A 22,751-nucleotide genomic window follows, 5' to 3' on the forward strand; every position below is an offset into this window, starting at 1 on the left:
GGTTTCCATCTGAGCTCTTTATGTTCATTCCAGTGGTTCTCTTATCTCTGAAGGTCTCTTTAATTTTCCTGTAGGCAGTATCTATCTTACCCCTAGTAAGATAAGCCTCTACATCGTTACATTTGTCCTCTAGCCATACCTGCTTAGCCATTTTGCACTTCCTCTCGATCTCATTTTTGAGATGTTTGTATTCCTTTTTGCCTGCTTCATTTACTGCCTTTTTATATTTTCTCCTTTCATCAATTAAATTCAATGTTTCTTCTGTTACCCAAGGATTTCTACTAGCCCTCGTCTATGTACCTACTTGATCCTCTGCTGCCTTCACTACTTCATCCCTCAAAGCTACCCATTCTTCTTCTATTGTATTTCTTTGCCCCATTCCTGTAAATTGCTCCCTTATGCTCTCCCTGGAACTCTGTACAACCTCTGGTTCTTTTAGTTTATCCAGGTCTCATCTCCTTAAATTCCCAACTTTTTGTAGTTTCTTCAGTTTTAATCTAGATTGTGGTCAGAGTCCACATCTGCCCCTGGAAATGTCTTACAATTTAAAACCTGGTTCCTAAATCTCTTACCATTATATAATTTATCTGAAACCTGTCAGTATCTCCAGGCTTCTTCCATGTATACAGCCTTCTTTTGTGATTCTGAAACCAAGTGTTAGCTATATATGCACTATCTTATCTAAAAGACAATTATCGATCATAATCAGACATGTTTCTCTTTTTCTGACAAAGGCTGTGGCCGAAAGCTTTGTGTAAGCATCTTTCAATTGTGCCTGTCTGCAAATTAACATGTCTTTTTTTCCTACATTTTTGATATTCGTATTAGTCATAATGAATCATATGAGCAACACATGTGGCAGCACTATACAAGAGCAAAAAAAGCAGAAACAATAAATCACAAATGTGCATCAAATTACAAAGATTTTATACTGAATAATAAACAAATACTATTGCTGTATTTCTGCTGGATTTTCCCAACTGCTGTGATTTTAATTTTGTTTTTCTTACCTTTGTTCAATTCCTAAATGAGCGTTAATGCTGGCATAACGTGCAGTGCCTGTTAGGTTTTTGTCTTCACGATATATTATGTGCTGGCGTGTTCGATTATCACGGAACTTTTTTGCTAATCCAAAATCTATCAAGAAAAGCTGAAAGAGAACATTGATGAATACTTTATTAAAAACTTGCTAACAAAGTGAATTTAACAATCAGTATTACCCACTGAAATATAATACAAAGATTAATTAAAAACTTAATATGTAACAATTTGTTATAGAAGTTACAAGCTGAAATCCTGAAAATCCATTTAATGCACACCAAGACATTGCTGAAATATTACCTTGTTACAATGCCTGCCGATACCCATGAGGAAATTGTCTGGTTTGATGTCTCGATGTATGAAGCTCTTACAATGCACAAATTCCACACGTGCTATCATCTGGTCAGCTAACATCAAAACCGTCTTGATTGTGAAACGGCGTGAACAGAAATTGAAGAGATCTTCTAGAGAAGGTCCCAGTAAATCCATAACAAGAACATTGTAATCGCGTTCTTGGCCATACCATCTAAAATGAAAAAATTAAGAAGACTTACTGGAGGTAATCAAAATGTGGACACTAGAATAAATGTATCATCTCTTCCCATTCTAGAGCCAAATTAGAATCTTTTTACTTATATTAAGATCTTAAAGTGTCTAAAAAAAGGCAAGACACAGAGAAAACTAAAAACCAGACATCTTGTAATAGTTTTTTAGTAGTATATAACAAGATTATTGTTTATACACAAATAACTGAAGCAGAAGTGGTCATACATACTACTATAGTTTCTTCTTTATAATGCTGAGTTTCTCATATCTTGTCACATCAAGCATATTATAGGTACAGGGAAAGTGAATAAACCATTTAAGAAACAACTTCAAATTAAGTGTTCATGTGATATTATAGCAACATATGAAAGCTTTGTTAGATGAGCCCTGGGCAAATTAACAATACCTAGTACATACTGTATCTACAATTTTCCGCACAGCACTAATAACCAAAGTGGAGCAGTGGAATGCTTGCCAGTAAAAAATTTTCTGACAATATGAAAATATTACATAATCCTACAGCAAGGCAAGAGAACTTGCACATACTTTTTCTTGACTGATACGAGATGCAGGTGCGAGTAGAGGAGCAAGCAAGCCATGACACTACACAGACCACTGTTGGGCCAGCAGTAGTGGGGATGGAACAAGCCGGATGGAGCAAGCTCTACCTCCTTTATGTATTACAGCCAGTTACTTGTGCTTTATGTATAAAATATCTTAACATAAATCATTCTGTGGCAAATGAGCTCTTTCCAGGACCGAATTATATGCTGTGTGCACAATGAGTCAGGAACTGCTTCCCCACTTTGTTTATTGCAAAAATACCTTGAGCTCAGAATGTGTGTGTGGACGCGCGCAAGCTCCTAAATCACTGGACCAATTTCAACCAAACATGGTACACATATCACTATCAGGCAACAGTCACTGTGCGGATAACCCACCTACTTATTATAGTTCAGGAGGTATGACATCAAATAATTAAATGTGTCAACAACTGCCACACTATGCATTAAGTTTATAAATATATTTATTTTGTACTACTAAGACAGTCCTACAGTTTAGTCAAATCAAGGAAATCCCCAACGTCTCGCAGCACTTTCTGACAGCTTTCAAGTTCTAAGCACAGACATCTGCAGGAGAAAACAAGAGCAATCTACAGACTTTGAAGAAGCATTGCATAAAAAAAAGTTTCCAAAATCAACTGCACAAGTGTGAAGCAGCTATACTCATACATCAGTACATTATGTAATAATCTTCTGTACAACAGTTTCACAATTTCAAAAGTGTTTTCACGAATACTTGGATGTAAAAAATTTTTCCAGCATTACACTAACAATGCAGTTCAGTTTTTGTGTCTAACAGAAAATTGGAAAAATGAATACCCGGGCAATGCCAGTTTTGTCATCTAGTATATAGTAAGTTTCTTCAAAATATTTGGGATTGCTGAGAACCAGAGAGAGCCATCTGAAAGGAAAGGATTGAGGAAGGCGGAAAATGAAAGAGGATAAAATATTAGTATGAAACATTCAACATAAGGAAGCACTTGGTATAATAAACTTTACATTCTTTAGTAATAAACTGGTTTTCATATTATTTCTGAAATATAAGTCAATAATATAGAAATAAAAATACAAAAATAAATACAGAAATTACAATTAAAGAGACTTAAAAGAATATGTTACCAAAAAGGCAGTGGATATGATATTTTCCACCAACAAAATCAAACATTGCAACTCATGTAACAACAATCACAACTATTTACCATGGACCAAAGCAGAGGGGAGAAAATCGCAAAACATCACAATAACAGGACTGTAGAAACTCATTGATGTGGAAAGCATGTTTCTCACTCCCGATGAAAAGATGCAATATATTTAAAAAATCTATCCTAAAAAATTCAGACCCTAAGCAAACTCTATGAACGGGATCCACTATCTATTGTGGATATTCATGCTGAAACCAAAGATGACGAAGCATTATATATCACACACGAGGGAACTCAAGTGCCCATTTCAAATATTGAACACCAAAAGCAAGCACGAAGTCTTAAAAACATTCGTTTGTGATTTTATGCTGTGGAATTAAGTCTTTGAAACTTTTAATGCCTCACATTATGTACAAGCCAACATAAATGGTAAACAGACAGTGCAAGTCTGTAGGTTACCTGAAGTATTTACTTTGTGTGTGCTCTGACAATTGGCATCGCTGCATTTTAACTTTACTGACGAAGGCATGAAATATTAAGTTTATTTGTACGAGTTAACTTTCGAAAAAGGAAAAAACTGCAAGTGATTTATGCACGCTTCTATGACAGCGTTGTCACGACTGTCTTATTTCGTGCGTATTACCTTCAACAGAAATAGTACGACATGTTTACCTTCTGCTCTATAACCACAAGTCGACTTTGTAACCTATCTGGGGAACGAAAACTTATTTTACAAACATTTGATCCAGCGTCCCTTTAACATTGCTTCTTGGTTACAAATTTGCTACGCATTAGCAGTGGCGTAGAGACGCAAGGGTAGCTACACTGCGGCATTGTTCCGCCACCAGGCGGGCTCCGCGGAAAGTGTGTTACCGTGTCAGCTTACACTTTCTCCGGTTGTAAGCGAACCCTGTGCCAGGGCACACCGTGAGAGCAGCGAAACTTACCATGACTGTCATCAATTCTAGCCGCCATCGTCGCACTTGGAAAAGCATACGTGACACCATTTCTACTTAGGCAGCAATTTTAATCAGATTTTTTGTGTCACATCTGACCGCTTCGGACACACACACACACACACACACACACACACACACACACACACACAGAGAGAGAGAGAGAGAGAGAGAGAGAGAGAGAGAGAGAGATATTCCACTTTTGGTTCCGGAGACATCTATACGGCTTATGTAACAGGCTCTTTTCGAGGAAGAGCATTCGATAAGTAGAAGACTAACACTTATGATTCACGTTCATGGAGCTGAATTATAAAGTCACCCCAGATATGAGCGCACTTGGCAATGGCAAACGTGTAACACTAATGTTTAACCTACTAACAACTGTGAAGTGTTAATAAAACTCACTAATCCACATCATAAAAAAAAAAAACAGACGCGCGCGAAAGTGACAGCTGCGACGTCCACCAGAGTGAATCTGGCCATACTTCATGATCATCTAAAATGGTAGTGACCTAAATCGAATCAGTTGCGACGGTAATTTTCATGGCTGGTCAATTCTTTATGCTTGGCATTTATTGTATGCACTTAAACTGCAGTGAGAAGTACAACTACTTCATCCTTGGAATTTTTAGGAATTTGCAATGTTGGAACGAAACACATACAGAGACCCACAGACGTATTCAAGACCATGGATTAGCAGCTTTGAATGTTTAATTGAGTCAGATGGCGGAATTACTTATTTCGTGATTCCACTGACGCGCTATCGCTCTGAATACGTGTGTATTACACAAATGCCATTTCCCGTAACAATGTTACGTTACCCTATGACAAGTATTCAATCACGCTCTGTAATATGACAGTATGCATAGTAAACGGTGGAAATGTTGACGTTTGTACCTTGAGAACACATCATTCGTGTCTGTTGCAAAACAGTTCAGCTACGCGTGGTCACATATTCAACTTAGGGCGGTAAGGAAAGTGACGATCCCCGAGGAGAGAATCATCCAGCGTAGTATACACGAACAAAATAAAACACGCAAAGAAATTGGAGAAGCTTTACATATAAATTCGACGACTGTGTGGTGTCAACCAACACTATGAAATGAGGAATACCATAGTGAATTAGTCTAGGAGAAGTGCTCTGACAAAACTTTCTTCTAGAACTGGAAGGCAATTGGTAAAGCAAAATTTCAGAACAGCAACAGAAATTAGAGTACATCTGGAAGAAAATCTTGGGAAGGTGGTTCATGAAACAACAGTTCGCTGGGTCCTAAACAGTACAATTCCATAACGCCAAGAAGAGAAGCGTCTGTAAAGCAAACAAGAACAAGCCACCACGTATGTAACTAAGAAAAATGAAATTTGAGATTGTGTGTTATGGTCATAGGGTTCAATGAACCATCTGCCAGGCACTTTGTGAACTGCAGAGTAATCATGTAGATGAAGATAAAGGCAAGTTCATCTACAACACACCACACACAGTCACAATACCACCTCAATCACAAGCCTTGAAGCGACCTAGAACATCTGACAAGAACAGTATCAGGAAACACAACGTTAAAAGTAAGCTAAGAGTGAAGGACGTTCTGCAGGAATGGAATAACATTGATTTCGGATGTAACCTGCAAGCACGTACATTAAATGCCAATGCGTTCGGCAACAGCTATTCGTAGGAAAGAACACTAACCAAGTACTAGAATACAGTGTTTTGTTTATCCGAATACTGATATCCAGCTGTTGGAAGAACGATTTTTCTGTTTTCATTACGAAAATGTACTTCAGTAAATAAATGTGACATTAACAATGAAATAAAGGTGTTTTAAGCCAAAAGAGAGATTCGTTTATTTTACTATATGTTTTGGTAGTCAAGTGTTCTTTTTATTTCAAAATATTTTTAAGTTTGGCACTTGACTCGTCTACTTGGTATGACAATTTATGCTGTGTCTGCAAAATCTGCCACTTTCAAGCTGAAAGCAGTCTTTAAATATTACGGATTTTAAAATAAATCTTAAGATCGCATTACACACTTTGGAGAAGTTGACACCAGTTATTTTTCTTTCATACATGTGAAGGACCTTAGTGGGTCTGTACTCTTGCATAAAGGTGACTACAGATGTATTGAAACTCTGACTGGACTTTTCCCTCTACGTTTTACTCCATACATTTGACATTTGGCCACGTTTAAATGACAGAACAGGAAATAATTGGGAAATGTACACATAATAGAGATACGGATGATTTCCTATGAGCAAAGATGTCTAGCACAGAGGTTCTGGAAGCACTGTGGAATTCACAGTGATCTACATCTACATGACTACTCTGCAATTCACATTTAAGTGCTTGGCAGAGGGTTCATCGAACCACAATCATACTATCTCTCTACTATTCCACTCCCGAACCGCGAGCGGGAAAAACGAACACCTAAACCTTTCTGTTCGAGCTCTGATTTCTCTTATTTTATTTTGATGATCATTCCTACCTAGGTAGGTTGGGCTCAAAAAAATATTTTCGCATTCGGAAGAGAAAGTTGGTGACTCAAATTTCGTAAAAAGGTCTCGCCGCGACGAAAAACGTCTATGCTGTAATGACTTCCATCCCAACTCGTGTATCATATCTGCCACACTCTCTCCCCTATAACGCGATAATACAAAACGAGCTGCCCTTTCCTGCACCCTTTCGATGTCCTTCGTCAATCCCACCTGGTAAGGATCCCACACCGTGCAGCAATATTCTAACAGAGGACGAACGAGTGTAGTGTAAGCTGTCTCTTTAGTGGACTTGTTGCATCTTCTAAGTGTCCTGCCAATGAAACGCAACCTTTGGCTCGCCTTCCCCACAATATTGTCTATGTGGTCTTTCCAACTGAAGTTGTTCATAATTTTAACACCCAGGTACTTAGTTGAATTGACAGCCTTGAGAATTGTACTATTTATCGAGTAATCGAATTCCAACGGATTTCTTTTGGAACTCATGTGGATCATCTCACACTTTTCGTTATTTAGCGTCAACTGCCACCTGACACACCATACAGCAATCTTTTCTAAATCGCTTTGCAGCTGATACTGGTCTTCGGATGACCTTACTAGACGGTAAATTACAGCATCATCTGCGAACAGTCTAAGAGAACTGCTCAGATTGTCACCCAGGTCATTTATATAGATCAGGAACAGTAGAGGTCCCAGGACGCTTCCCTGGGGAACACCTGATATCACTTCAGTTTTACTCGATGATTTGCCGTCTATTACTACGAACTGCGACCTTCCTGACAGGAAATCACGAATCCAGTCGCACAACTGAGACGATACCCCATAGCTCCGCAGCTTGATTAGAAGTCGCTTGTGAGGAACGGTGTCAAAAGCTTTCCGGAAATCTAGAAATACGGAATCAACTTGAGATCCCCTGTCGATAGCGGCCATTACTTCGTGCGAATAAAGAGCTAGCTGAGTTGCACAAGAGCGATGTTTTCTGAAGCCATGCTGATTACGTGTCAATAGATCGTTCCCTTCGAGGTGATTCATAATGTTTGAATACAGTATATGCTCCAAAACCCTACTGCAAACCGACGTCAATGATATAGGTCTGTAGTTAAATGGATTACTCCTACTACCCTTCTTGAACACTGGTGCGACCTGCGCAATTTTCCAATCTGTAGGTACAGATCTATCGGTGAGCGAGCGGTTGTATATGAGTGCTAAGTAGGGAGCTATTGTATCAGCGTAATCTGAAATGAACCTAATCGGTATACAATCTGGACCTGAAGACTTGCCCGTATCAAGCGATTTGAGTTGCTTCGCAACCCCTAAGGTTCTAAGAAACTCATGGTAGCAGATGTTCGTGTTTCAAATTCTGGAATATTCCATTCGTCTTCCCTGGTGAAGGAATTTCGGAAAACTGCGTTCAATAACTCCGCTTTAGCGGCACAGTCGTTGATAACAGTACCATCGGCACTGCGCAGCGAAGGTATTGACTGCGTCTTGCCGCTTGTGTACTTTACATACGACCAGAATTTCTTCGGATTTTCTACCAAATTTCGAGACAATGTTTCGTTGTGGAACCTATTAAAGGCATCTCGCATCGAAGTACGTGCTAAATTTCGCGCGTCTGTAAATTTTAGCCCATCTTCGGGATTTCGCGTTCTTCTGAACTTCGCATGCTAGTAGTGATAACCACTTGTGTAAATGTCATAGCTGTTACCGATTTATTGGTTTCACCACAGGGGGGAGGGGGCGGGGCAACGCGTCGTTTGAGAAGAGGCACGCTGAATCACGTTTCAACGAAGGGGAAATCGGGTGGTGAGTTGGGGAGGGGAGGGGAGGGGCCTGGTCGCTGTCACAGCAGACATGCGCGTGACTGCTGCTTTCTTTTTCTTCGGAAAGTGTCATTGCAACTCACAATTTTAAGAAAGCTGTTATGCTTTAAGATGTACGTAGAGGGTGGCAATCTTTTTCTTTGCTCTCTCTGATGTAGTTTCTTTACACCATATCGCTGCAGTAGGATATTTGCGTTCTTTTCTGTCCACCCACTTTAACATCATCGTCAATGATTATACAATTCTTACTTCGCTCTTTGAAAACGAAGCTTCATAACCATGAAGATACATCTACATGACTACTCTGCAATTCACATTTAAGTGCTTGGCAGAGGGTTTATCGAACCACAATCATACTATCTCTCCACTATTCCAATCACTAACAGCGAGCGGGAAAAACGAACACCTAAACCTTTCTGTTCGAGCTCTGATTTCTCTTATTTTATTTTGATGATCATTCCTACCTATGTAGGTTGGGTTAAACAAAATATTTTCGCATTCAGAAGAGAAAGTTGGTGACTCAAATTTCGTAAAAAGATCTCGCAGCGACGAAAAACGTCTTTGCTGTAATGACATCCATCCCCATTCGCGTATCATATCTGCCACACTCTCTCCCCTATTACGTGATAATACAAAACGAGCTGCCCTTTCCTGCACCCTTTCGATGTCCTCCGTCAATCCCAACTGGTAAGTATCCCACACCGCGCAGCAATATTCTAACAGAGGACGAACGAGTGTAGTGTAAGCTGTCTCTTTAGTGGACTTGTTGCATCTTCTAAGTGTCCTGCCAATGAAACGCAACCTTTGGCTCGCATTCCCCACAATATTATCTATGTGGTCTTTCCAACTGAAGTTGTTCGTAATTTTAACACCCAGGTACTTAGTTGAATTGACAGCCTTGAGAATTGTACTATTTATCGAGTAATCGATAAAAGCAATTCAAGTATCTCCCCTTAAGAAAATTGCCCTTTCTTAGTAACTTACAGCTTTCCTCTGCACAGGGTCTATTTACGTGTATTAATCGTATGTAGTTTCTTCCGTTTGCTTCATTGATTTCTTACGTATTTGACAAATTTATCTCAGTTTAGCTTCAGCTAATACTAGTATCTGGAAACGCAGTGATGTACTTGCCTTTCTTCCTTCCTGTGCTAATTGAGGGCTGCGATAAGAACTAAATGATGACTTACAAACTGCCCAGTGTATAAATGTCGGATAGTGGATCGTATACAGATTACCGTTCCTCTTGTTAGGATAGGTTATTTTCAACAACAAATCCATGGCGAATACGACTAACGGCGCACTGCTTGGGAAATGGTAATACAACCACATATCAACATTTAGGGGAGAAGTTATCAGACAATATCAATCAAAGGAAGCCGCAGCTTGTAACTCTCTCAACACGCGCGTCTCCAGCGTCATGTGAGTAGCTACTTCCGCGGCCTCTCATCCCCTCCACCGGCTGAGACGCGTCTCGTCTTTGTTTATTAATGAAACCGAACGTCTTTCTCGCAGTTCCTTCAGCCACATCTCATCAGTTGCTGTTTCCAAACGGGACGATGGGGATCTACACTACACATCCGGACTTTGTTATGGCGTTTCTTTCACAGGGACATAAGCTTTATAAAACCCATTGGTACTGCGGATTTCAAATTTGTAAGAAACTGGTCTTAATACAATTCTGTCATTTAGGCTGGCATTAGGAAGTCTGTTCGGCCACTCATTGTTGAGTAACATTTGTTGTTAGCAACATTTAAAAACTAAAAGTTCGATGTTTTTCCGTCTGCCTAAACCTTTGTTCTTTCTCACGAGCCTCTCTCTGCGTTTAACAACTCCAATGGCTGCGTGACATTATTTCCGGTGCAACAAGAATTTTCAGGAGTTTGAGCATAACCAACTTCTGTCTTCTTTTGAGATTTCTTGCGCCTCTCCGGCTGGCTCCTCTAGATCATTTTCACTTTGTTCTGAATCTCACTCGCAGACGGTGGAGAGCGTGCTGAAATATACCTACGATTTTTACGAGAATTCAAACGTTGTAAATAAAAGAAACATTAACATTTTAAATCTTTATTCTTCATGTCTACATACTTGAAGCCCACTGCCAACAGATGAGCTCCGAATTGAAGAGTGTGAAAGGGTTGTGTGCACACAATTATTCGGCGCGTGAGGAACGGCATGCTGTAATCCGAGTTTCGAATTCGAAGAGTTCGATCACATATGAAGCACACCCACTCTTTCAGCATGACAATCCCAGATCATACATGAACGCTACGACATCTGCAACAATCCGACGCCTTGGGTCTACTGTCATCGATTACCCTCCATAGAGCTCCCAACTGGCCCCATCCGATTTTCCAAAACTTAAAGAATACCTTCGAGGACTTCACTTTGATAGTGATGAAGCGGTGCAAGCTGTTACGGCGTGAAGTAAGAGCCTGCACGCCAATCGGAAACGACAGAAGAGAAGGTTGTGAGAAGAGGTCAGCCAATCGCTCGCCGACATACCTTCTTCCAGGAAGACAACGCGACAGCAGCGGTCCCCCTATGTGAAGACGGCATAAGCGCCGCACTCGACTGGTGGCAGCACAATTCGACAGCAACTTCAACGTTAGCCACTTCGTTAGCCGACACATCGTAGCCTCTGAATTATCAATCTCTACGTAGCACAGTTACAGATCAGTAGTCACTGCAGTTCTTTCGACAGACTTTTGTTAGTAGAGGTCACAAGGACAACATTTTTATGTCGCCCTTTGCTTGCGACACATCTGTGTAATTGCAGTTGTGGATGATCATGTCTATAGGACTACAAGAATTCATAATATCAAAGTTAAATATTTGTACTTGTCTTCTTGTACAAACTGGTTCTATCGTTGGGCGAATGTATTAGTCCTGGGTGGGCGGAAGGGGTGGAGGGGGGGGGGGCGCTGTTGAGAAATAAATATGCAGAAACGAGGAACAAACGTCTTATTTCAAAAGCTTTTAGAGTTTTCACATATATTCGGAGGCATTACTTTTCAGCACGCACTCGCGCACAATGTGGAATCTGACTATAGTGAATCGACATGTTTGTACAGCAAACTGGGCCAACACCTCTGAAGGTCTCGCTGTTTGGTGGCAAAACATGCAATGTGTGGTTTTAATGACCAATAAAACGGGCGGAAATTATGTTGATGTCTATTCCAATTTTCTGTACAGGTTCCGGAACTCTCGGGACCGAGGTGAAGCACAACTTTTGTTTTGGATGTGTGTACATGAGGCAGAATGTAATGTCCAACTTACGACAGATGTAAGTCGCGGGACACAAAAGGGAAGATGTGGTTGAGAAGGGAGTAGGGCAGGGTTGTAACCTATATGCTTTGTTATTCCATCTGTACATTGAACGAACAGTAAAGGGAGTCAACGAAAAATTTTGAGCAGGAATTAAAGTTCAGGGAGAAGAAACAGAAACTTGCAGGCTTGCTGAGGGCACTAATTCTGTCAGAGAGAACAAAGGACTTTGAAGAGTAGTTGAACGGAATTCACAGTATCTTGAAAGGAGGATATGAGTTTCAATGAAAGCAAAACAAGGGTAATGGCATGTAATCGAATTAAATCATTCGTTGGTGAGGGAACTGGATGAGAAAATCAGACACTGAAGTAACCAATGAGTTTTGATATTTGGAAGCAAAATAACTGGTAATTGCTGAAGTGGAGTGGATATAAAGTTTAGAATGAAATGGCAAGAAACGTTGTTCTAAAGAAGAGGAATTTAACATCGAATATAAATTTAAGTGTTATGAATATTTTCTGAAGGTATTTATCTGGAGTTTCGCCTTGTACGGAACTGAAACATGCATGATGAGCAGTTCAGAGAAGGAGAGACTAGAAGCTTTTGAAATGTAGTGCTACAGAACAATGCTGAAGATCAGATGGGGAGATTGTGTAAAGTAATGAGGTACTGAATAGAATTGGGAAGAAATCTATGGCATAACTTGACTAAAAGAAAGTATCGGCTGATAGGGCACGCTCTGAGGTTCAAGGACTCGTCAATTTGGTATATGAATGAAGCGTGCGGAGTAAAAATTACAGAGGGAAATCAAGAGACGCGTACAGTAAGCAGGTTCAAATGGATGCGGCTTGTTGTAGTTGTTCGAAGATGACGATCCTTGCACAGGATTGAGTAGCACGGAGAGCTGCACGAAACCAGTATTTCGACTGAAGACCAGAAAACATGCACGGTACGAGAAATACGCTGCCGGTCGTAATGCTATCTGAAAAAAAAAGTATCACCTACAGTAAAGTTTATTAGATGCACTGGGAACAGCACCACATTTTTAAAATCCTTATGCATTGTATAAATGAAATTGATTAACTGGCCAATTTGGAACTGAATCCAACACGACAGTGATGTATATGGCTCACGAAAAAGCGCAAAATTTGCTCCAGCATCCAGAAAATTCGGTTTAAGTGAAGGAGCACATTAAACTGAATTTAGCTACACTGTCTGCAAATACACAATTTGTACTAAAACAGGCTCCTGGACTGTCAGCCATTTAATGGACCTGTAGACTCAATGGATGGGAGAACTATACAATGTACTATCGACCAAAGCTTAACCCGAAAATTTGATAGTCATGAATGCTGAGAGAAATGGCAAAAATAATCTCAATACCTATTGGATTTTATGAACCGGCGACTAAACTCAAATGTACACAATTAATGGAAGATACACAAAGTCACAAACCTTTCAATCAGATATTAGAAGATTTTATTCCATGACAAAGAATTTACAATTTTGTGAAATGTACTAAGGTCACTACGACAGGGAAGTGAAAATTCGAAATCAAACGTTTCGTTCGAAAATTACGGAAAAAACTAGCACGGTAGTGACGAAACAGAACCATGAATAAAATCAGTTTGGTCATTAGCCCGTATGATTCTGAAACAACTGTACCAGCAGCGACCAAACTGCCCTACTAACTTACGAATTGACAATGGTCGTAGAGACCTACGCACTTATCAGTCCTCTCACTGGGTATATAGTCTTCTTCGTATGAAATTATTTGAATGGATGTTCCTAAAACTTTTCTATCTTTACACAACTAAGACAGCAAACGACAGTAATTTTTTCATTATTACGAGTAGCATTTCATCAGCTGCTGAAATAGGTTTTTTTAAAAAAAATACATAAAGAAAAGCTAGAGCAGCAGAATTCTGATATAAAAGTGACAGGAGATGAAATCCCGACATTCATGAATAAAGTACAGGTATTATAATCTCAGAAAATGTTTACACAATATTTACTAGTCAGGTCTAATTACACAATGTTTCTTTAAGTTGCACACATGCCGGTTTGTAATTCTGAAAGGGAACGCTGATAACCCCAAAGCTCTCACGAACTATTGAAACATACCGAGCATATGACTTCAAGCTGGCACAGATCGGAAACCTCTCCCAAATCTGAAGCGTTACATGTATTCAGGAACGGAAACTGAAAATTAAACTCCCTACAACGGGTGGCACATCTATACTCGTGGCCAGTCGAATGTTCACCTTTATGAGCAGCCGGGAAAGAACTTGTACGTTTCTTAGTACGCAGTAACACTAGCAATAATGGTTTCTCATGTACATCAATGCGTACACGACATAGGATGAAACGGCTGCCCCAAAAATGCAACCGAAAAGGAAGTGATGTTAGTGAATTGCTATCGATCGAGATACGGTCTGCTTGGACGCTGCTGCCGCTGCAGCAATGAAAGCATTTTTTGCATCGTAGCTGGGAGGAAACGACAGCCTACATCATTATCTAACACGCGAAACAATTTTTCTTGTCAGAATTAAGCTCCACCTGCCTTATGATTGGGAACCTCAACTACCCTTTATAGAGTGTACCAGAACTAATTTTTCCACTTTTCGATGTGTATATAATTTGTTATTTTCAGTGCTTGACATTTTGTACGCATTTGTTGATAAGGGAGATATATGCGTTCGAAGGTATAATTATCACTGTAGAATGTAGAAGCTACAGGGTATAAATATCCCTAAATCAAATAACTATCCCCACTGCATGAGAGCACCGCTATAAGTGAAAGTCGCTTTAAACTACTCCTTGTAACGCCATTAACATTACACGTCTTTGAATCGAACTGCCATTCATCAATTATAAGTAGTTTTTCCGCTTCTACGTCTCAATTTGCAAATATGGGTATTTCCGTGAACAAAATATTTGCGTCTTAAGTATCACTATTCCCTTCCAGAATTGAAATCATCTCCGGTATTGGAAAATTTGAATTCGTAACACGTTGTCCAGCGACAATTACTGTTCTATAAGGCATCGGACAAAGTGGGCACGGCTGTGCGCTTTTACACGGTTGCCGAGTATCTGTATCGCTTCGGCAAGGTTCGGCTTCGTCCGCCCTCACTCGGCAAAGGAACAGCTGAGGCACTGGCTAGCCGATATTACACAACGTCCGTCCACAAAGGCCACCCGTGAACCACAACGCAACTATAGTGTTAAAAAAGCAATCTGGCTTCCACAGGGAAGCATTCAAATTAAAACTCTTTAGGCATGAGACTAAACAGTTTTTTTTTTTGCAGGGTGTTAAGTATTTACAAGTTTCGCTTTGTTAATATTTTTTTACGGAAAAGTTATAGTTGAACGTGTTTCGGAATATTACTTCCAGACAGGCAACTAACAGCTTAAAACCAGTTGTGCACGCGGCGACATTTCACGAACATTTGTGTTATTACAACGTCTTAAATCAACTGTACGTATTAACTGGAAAAGAAAACCACAGACCCACAACTGAAGCAACTGCGAAACAATCTTTGCAGGTCCGTAAGTTTAGTTCAACAAACCGTAAATGTTAAATATAAACAGAATTAGGTCAAACAACGAACAAAACTTACTTGCTGTCTCGTTTCAATATTCTAATATATACGGATGCCAGAATTTATCATAGAAAATCTTACCTATTTTCCCCGCAAGTACTCCGGTCTAGCTTTATAATCTGGATATAGATTTTTTATCATCTGCTATCATGCAAGAAAGTACGGTGGCTATTTCAAAACCCCTGCAACGAGTGACGATAGTCTAACATTGCAGCTTACTGCAGCTCAAAATGCATACTTTTCGTTAACAAAAGACTAAATTTAATTTGTCATCAGTCCCTTGACATCCACTTCATTGCAATTTTCCATGTGCCTGTGTTTTTTCTGTAACCTTTCTCGGCATTTAGCATCAATTTGCCTGTCGCCGTGGCACCGTCCGATACTACGGTAACAATTCCGGATCTCAGCCCAGTCTGTTCCCTGAAACAACAGTTCCCTGTCTTTCCTAATTCCTAGTATGCGTTGCTTCATTGCTCGCTGAGCAGCAACCCACAGTTCTTAAATATTTTCTTTTTTTGCATTAAAACTGTGTTTCACTACCGCAAGTAAAAATTGACACGTTGATTATGAACTTTCCCCTCAGTACACACCGGAAACTTAAGTGTTTTTAAAACTGCTTCATTTACCGAAAACACTCCCGCTCATTTTTACGTTTATATTTATTCTTTTGCTGTCCACACGGTCGTCATCTTAAGTCTTTTTAAAAACAATGACGTAATTGTGGAGTTTTTGGAATTCTGCCCTAATTTGTACTGTTTTCTTTTTTGTAATTGAATTTCAAACCAATTATCAAAATGCTGTAACTTCTATCCATCGTCAAAACTTACCTGCACCAGAGGTACACAATGCAGTGCAAAGTAAATGATATTTCATATCTGTTCAAATGTGTGTGAATTCCTAAGGGACCAAACTGCTGAGGTCATCATCGGCCTCTACACTTGCACACTACTTTAACTTATGCTAAGAACAAAACACACACACACACACACACACACACACACACACACACACACACACCCGCGCGCGCGCACACACACACGAGAGAGAGGACTCTAACCTCCGGCGGGAGGGGCCACTCAATTCGTGAAATGGCGCCTCAAACCACGCGGCCACACAATGCGGTCAGATCTGTTCCGTTAAACATGTAGTCATCCTCCTCCTCCTCTTTGTGGATCTGCAAATTTCCAATAGGATTGCAGAGCATAGTTTTGGTCATACTGTATAACCTTGCTTGACGACCGTTCTTTGAATTAGTACTTTTCCATTATTCTGGTGAAGTCTAACGAAAGCTGTTGTATTGACATAAATATCTTGAGCACATTATGATACGCTGTATCAATGATATGATGTCAAGTGGAAAACCAGTACAATGGAAAGAGAGGATATTGGGTGGGGGCTACACACGGGAAGTGAACTTTAAGGCGATGTTATAGAACGGGAAGACGACGCAGATGAAGGTGATATGATATTGCATGATGAATTTGAGAGAGCACAGAAAGGCCTAAGCCGAAACAGGCCACTGGAGTAAACGAAGTTCTCTCTCAACTACTGATATTCTTCAGTGGACCAGCCATGACAAAACTACTCCACCTGGTGCAAAGATACGAGACACCCGAAATAACCTCAGACCCGAAGAAAAATGTAATAATTCCAACTCTAAATAAAGCATTTTGTTGACAAATGTGAATATTAACGAACTATCAGTTTAGTAAATTGAGATGGGTGAGAGACAGGGTTGTATCTCCGATATTAATCGGTAGATTCAGCAATCAGTGAGGGACGCCAAAGAAAAATTCTGAGAAAGAAAGTACAGGGAGAAAAATAAAAAACCTTCAGGTTTGCTGATGACAATGTAATTCTTTCAGGGACAACAAAGGTCTTGGTAGTGCAGAGGAACAGAATGGACAATGTCTCTAAAGGAGGATATGAGGAGTTTCAACAAAAGCAGAATGTAATGGAATGTAGTCGAATTAAATCAGGCGATCCTGACGGCACCACCACCACGAGTATTATTATACCAGCTCCACATCTAACACAGAGCTGTTCCTTTGCTTTATCAACATGCAATGTTATTCCCAATGCAGTTGGTATTAATTTTAGTGAATATCTTTCATACGGCATACAGGAGATAGAAGTCCTTTTTTTATCTTGACCGTCTTTTCTTTTGAAGTTTAACAGAACAGTTCCAGTTGTTTCCACTTTTGAGGAACTTTCTTCTTAAAACATATTGCACATCATTTTCCAAGTTCAGTTTGTACTACTTTCCTTCAGATTTAACCATTTCTACTTGAGCACTGTACTGTGGGAAAATGTGTTGTCTCTTTTGCGTAGAGGAATGTTGCAGTGACAGCTCAGTAGCTTTACACCTAACACTAATTAGATTTGGGTTTGACTGCCTTATTCGTAGACTGCAGCACCGTCGAAGAAACGTCCGTCAAAAAGTGACCTACGATAAGCAGGGTACAGTTATCAAGGGAACTGGATGTGAATAGTAAGCTCCCTTCCTAGATAAGAACGTTGTTTCTGCTGGGGCATTTCCTTACTCGGATATATTTGCAAACTGATCCGGAGTAAGGCAGGTACAAAGAACTTTACAAGGTAATCGTAGTTTGCATTAACACGTAGATTATCATAATAGAGGCAAACATAATAGAAAAGGAAGCAGATATGATCACAGCCAGAGAGTATTTGGGCAGAACAGAAAACTATGAATTATCGTATACACAGTAATTACCCGACACGCACACGCACACACAAAGGATGGTGTTATCTCATTGAGCGACATAGTATTAAACCGCCGTGGAAAAGTGCCACAGTTTTAAGGAAAGATGAACTGTCAGGGAAGCATTCGGACTTACCTGACGCCAGCTCTCGCTGATATGTCAGACAAAACGAAAATCGCTAAGGAAAGTGAGCACAGATATAAGGCACGGAACGACTGCAGTTCCAGTGACATAATACGCTGTTTATGCCCTTCCTAGTTACATTTTAGAGTTTCACAACAGAGCGTCGTATGTCTGAAGAACAAAGGGCAATAGGAATGTTACGCATTAGAGTAATATTTATTTTGTTTTGTTGCGTTTGTTCACTCTCCGGATACAAATTTCCTTGTCTCAAGCCTCAAGCACCTCTTGACAAGTATAAAATCTATCTTTTCAGCCAACCCGGCGAAGTACGGCGCCAGCCGAGATATTTATAAAACGGCAAACACGAAGGACAATTTTATAAACTGTTTTCTTCAACGCAAACCGCAACTTCATTCGGTTTTATTCCTCTATGACGTCAATTTGATGAACGCATCTACACTTTCTTGTATTTACTGCTGCTCAAGAGTGCACATCGTGACAGACCAAAATGTATGCTTCCACGTAATTTTGCGAAATGTACGGCGGCATCCATAAGCAGTATGCTCATGATTCATCACGCCTTTCACGCAAGTGCTATTTCAATATTCATTACTTAGTTGCATACAGTTGGCAGATCAAAGTTTGGTAATAGTAGATAAGGCCGCCCTCCCCCAATCCACCCTCCTCCACACACACACACACACACACACACACACACACACACACACACTTCTAGTAACGGGTAACAAGATAGAATAAGAGAATACAGGGTTATGCAATAAGAAAACCAAATAATACGATGGGTAGCCAGATAAAGTGTTCGTTACCTTATGATACGACTGTCAACAACAAATTTATGCTTTGTAGCCACTGTTCGGTTTTAGCAGCCGTCACCGTGCAGGAAGCAAGCTGTTGCTAGCTGCGCAGTACTGTAACGGCTCCTGTAACGGTGCCGCAGTCTTCAGGCCGAACAGGTCTCGAACCGTCGCCAAACAAAAGACTGGATGCTAAGTCCAAAAGCTTAAGTACCACATGTCGAGCACATAACTTTTAATGAACAAACGAGAATACGGCAGACTGATTACAAGTAATAGACCTCAATGTTTTTAAGTCCCTTTCTGTCTTACAAGCACACTGAACTAGTCACTTCGAGATTTCCACGCCTATCACTGCGTGGTTCATGGTGCTAGACAACGGATTGAATCCCTGGTCAGTCCTTTAACTTCTGTCTGTGGCTAATCATACTTTTTCCACCTCTGTGGCGTTCATTGAAACAAAAAGAATGTCTTGTTACACAGTGGTCCCGAGTACATGCTGAACTTTAGGTCCCCCTATAACTGGCTGGGTAATTCAGGTCAAAGGTCATACGAAGGCAGCGGTTTACCACCTCTAATGAGACCGTGTCTAGAATGGCAATGAAGCTCTAACCAAACTTCGGGATGATGGATGGTGCCTACAATATGGGCACATGTAAAATGTAAGGAAGGCTGAGTTACTGATAAAGGGTACTGCTAAGATGACGGAGCTAATTTTTCAGTGAAAATGTAAGGTCAATCTTCGACCTCACTTAACTGTAGATGATATTAGCAACCACTTTGACTGCGAGTGTCGTGCGTACAGTCACTGATTTCTTGGCGAATGACTGCAGGACACTTCCCCAGTTACGGTCATGAAGGGGCACATGGTAGGCATGTGGTGATTCACTATCGCTCCCACTATGAATGCGAGATAGCGGTAAAAATTTTGATATAATTAAAGGAAACCGTAAACAGAACAGCTGTGCGTATACAACAAGGCAGTCACAAGGCACAAAACCATGAGTCATCTGTTCCTTTACGAACTAAATCAGATCTCTCTCATGTTTCAGGCACTAACGGTTGCGACTGTATACTTCCATGAAGACTACACAGTTTCCATCACTGCGTTCATAAGCTAAATTTTCTCCCACCGTCTATTTTTGTGGTGGCAGAGCATACTAGTATGGAGTAATTCTGGTTACTAGCTAAGGCGGATAGAGTCCACAGAAAAAACGTTCTCGCGCCACAAACATACTGCGAAGTGACAATTACCACCACTGTTGAACACTGGAAGATCACCACTGCCTATCTGCGTATCAGGGCCTTTTCGGGCTGGAGAGGGTTCTGGCCATTTTCATAGATGACAATGGAGAAATGTTATTCCCCTGGCATAAATCACGGAGTGTAAGTGGTTTGTGGTGCTTTATTCTGTAAGAAATGTCTATTAGACATTTGCTATCTGCATATCACATGGAAGGTGGATGGGAGCAATGTATCCGAAAACCTTCAGAGGTGCCTCGAGGAGTTCTCCAAATACACTGAGTTAAAGCGCTAATTTTTGTAGTGAGCGTATACATATCTTATTTTGGTAATCAGGTTATAATACTTGACATAGCACAACACTACACACAGTAAAAACTATAAAAAATACGTGATCTAATATGTGCGTTTAATTAAAACTGACACCTGCCCTTCACAGACAGAGCATCATTTCAGCAGACGTTAGGGAGAGCCTAATCGTAGACTTCAACTTGGCCCTACCTCTTCAATTCCGTCCTAACTCGCATATTCTTCCACGACGCTGTGCGGCTACCACACACAGGAAAGTGCGTGTAACCAAGAAACTAGCCATACCCTTAAGGTTATAAATGTACGAGTAATGCAGTTGTTCTACTACTCTTACTGGACATACCGCTGGGTTTCCTGTGTGTAACTGGTTGAATGCTTGACCAGATTACAAAAATTCTGATGGAGATGCGACAGTAGTTGGCGGCCTTGATCGGCTCGATTTGCTTCAGATATTTTTTAATTTTTCACACAATCAATACAGCGCACAGCCCATTAGTTACATAATCCTACAGTTTTTTCTTTGGTAACTGTCATGCATGCGATGAGTTAACGCAATTGCAATAAACATAGCAATTATATACACCATGATTTTATATACATAATCGGTAAATTTAACTAATAGCGAAATATAAAGATACAAATTTTAAGACGATCAAACGAATGCAGTTTGATATCTGCCCTGGGATTGACCCCGTTTGGTGCAACGTCTTTATCTGGCGCTTAACCTATGTTCACCGTGGGAAACGCTTTGTGTACGAGAAAAAAAATTACTTCGCCAGGTTCTATTAATCAGAAAAAATGGGTTACCGCCACACGACCTCTTTTCAGACGTGTCACTTCAGTACCTCACGACAGTTAAGTTAGTGAGACTGAGGCCGGTGTTGGCTTTCGAAAATATTTACCAGAATTGCTCTCTAACCCCTTTCTCGTATACTGGTCACTGTCTCTTGCAAAACATGTTTAATCCTAATTGGTTGTTACTTGTTGAGTAACTAGTTGCTGATCGCTGCTATGTATGAAAGAGATTCACGAAGTGTGCCTTCAGAAAAATTACTTCGATAGTACCATATGATGGATGTCCATGTAGCGCTCCAATAGAATCGCGTGCCGTGCGGACTAACTATTGCCTCACTCAACTGGCAAGATTTGGCATCACTGTCCTATGTGCACCGATCTGTGACGGGCGATGGTCTCGCGTTTCATAAGGCACAGGCGGCGTCTGAATATCATGTCTATGGCAAATAATATGCTCAAAAACGTAGTTAGCGGACTAAAATTGTGAGCCATTTCGATGTTACCGAAATGTGCGACGGCTTTAAGTTGGTAAGCGACGCCCAAAGTAATTCGTGGGCAGCCGTACTTTACGCGCCTTCCATCTACATCGCATTTTAAACTTTGTCAACTAGAAAGAGACTACTCAATACGGAGAGGGAAAACGAGAATTTTTATCACACACGCCATGTACAGGGTGTTTCAAAAATGACCGGTATATTTGAAACGGCAATACAAACTAAACGAGCAGCGATAGAAATACACCGTTTGTTGCAATATGCTTGGGACAACAGTACATTTTCAGGCAGACAAACTTTCGAAATTACAGTAGTTAAATTGTCAACAACAGATGGCGCTGCGGTCTGGGAAACTCCATAGTACGATATTTTCCACATATCCACCATGCGTAGCAATAATATGGCGTAGTCTCTGAATGAAATTACCCGAAACCTTTGACAACGTGTCTGGCGGAATGGCTTCACATGCAGATGAGAAGCACTGCTTCAGCTGTTCAATTGTTTCTGGATTCTGGCGGTACACCTGGTCTTTCAAGTGTCCCCACAGAAAGAAGTCACAGGGGTTCATGTCTGGCGAATAGGGAGGCCAATCCACGCCGCCTCCTGTATGTTTCAGATAGCCCAAGCAATCACACGATCATCGAAATATTCATTCAGGAAATTAAAGACGTCGGCCGTGCGATGTGGCCGGGCACCATCTTGCATAAACCACGAGGTGTTCGCAGTGTCGTCTAAGGCAGTTTGTACCGCCACAAATTCACGAATAATTTCCAGATAGCGTGATGCAGTAATCGTTTCGGATCTGAAAAATGGGCCAATGATTCCT

General features: G+C 40.5%; 1 protein-coding gene across 2 annotated transcripts in view; it reads right to left on the bottom strand.

Annotated features, from left to right (window-relative positions):
* The window catches only part of LOC126355983 (casein kinase I), a 101,898-nt gene that overhangs the window by 35,857 nt on the left and 43,290 nt on the right, over positions 1-22,751 (bottom strand). For both annotated transcript variants that reach the window (XM_050006600.1, XM_050006599.1), the window contains exons 3-4: positions 1,342-1,567; positions 1,011-1,150 (exon numbers count right to left, since the gene is read on the bottom strand). In XM_050006600.1, the coding sequence (XP_049862557.1) occupies positions 1,011-1,150; positions 1,342-1,567 (366 nt within the window). The remainder of the gene's footprint in view (positions 1-1,010; positions 1,151-1,341; positions 1,568-22,751) is intronic.

Source organism: Schistocerca gregaria, chromosome 3 (genome assembly GCF_023897955.1).
Source record: "Schistocerca gregaria isolate iqSchGreg1 chromosome 3, iqSchGreg1.2, whole genome shotgun sequence".
Classification (NCBI taxonomy): domain Eukaryota; kingdom Metazoa; phylum Arthropoda; class Insecta; order Orthoptera; family Acrididae; genus Schistocerca; species Schistocerca gregaria.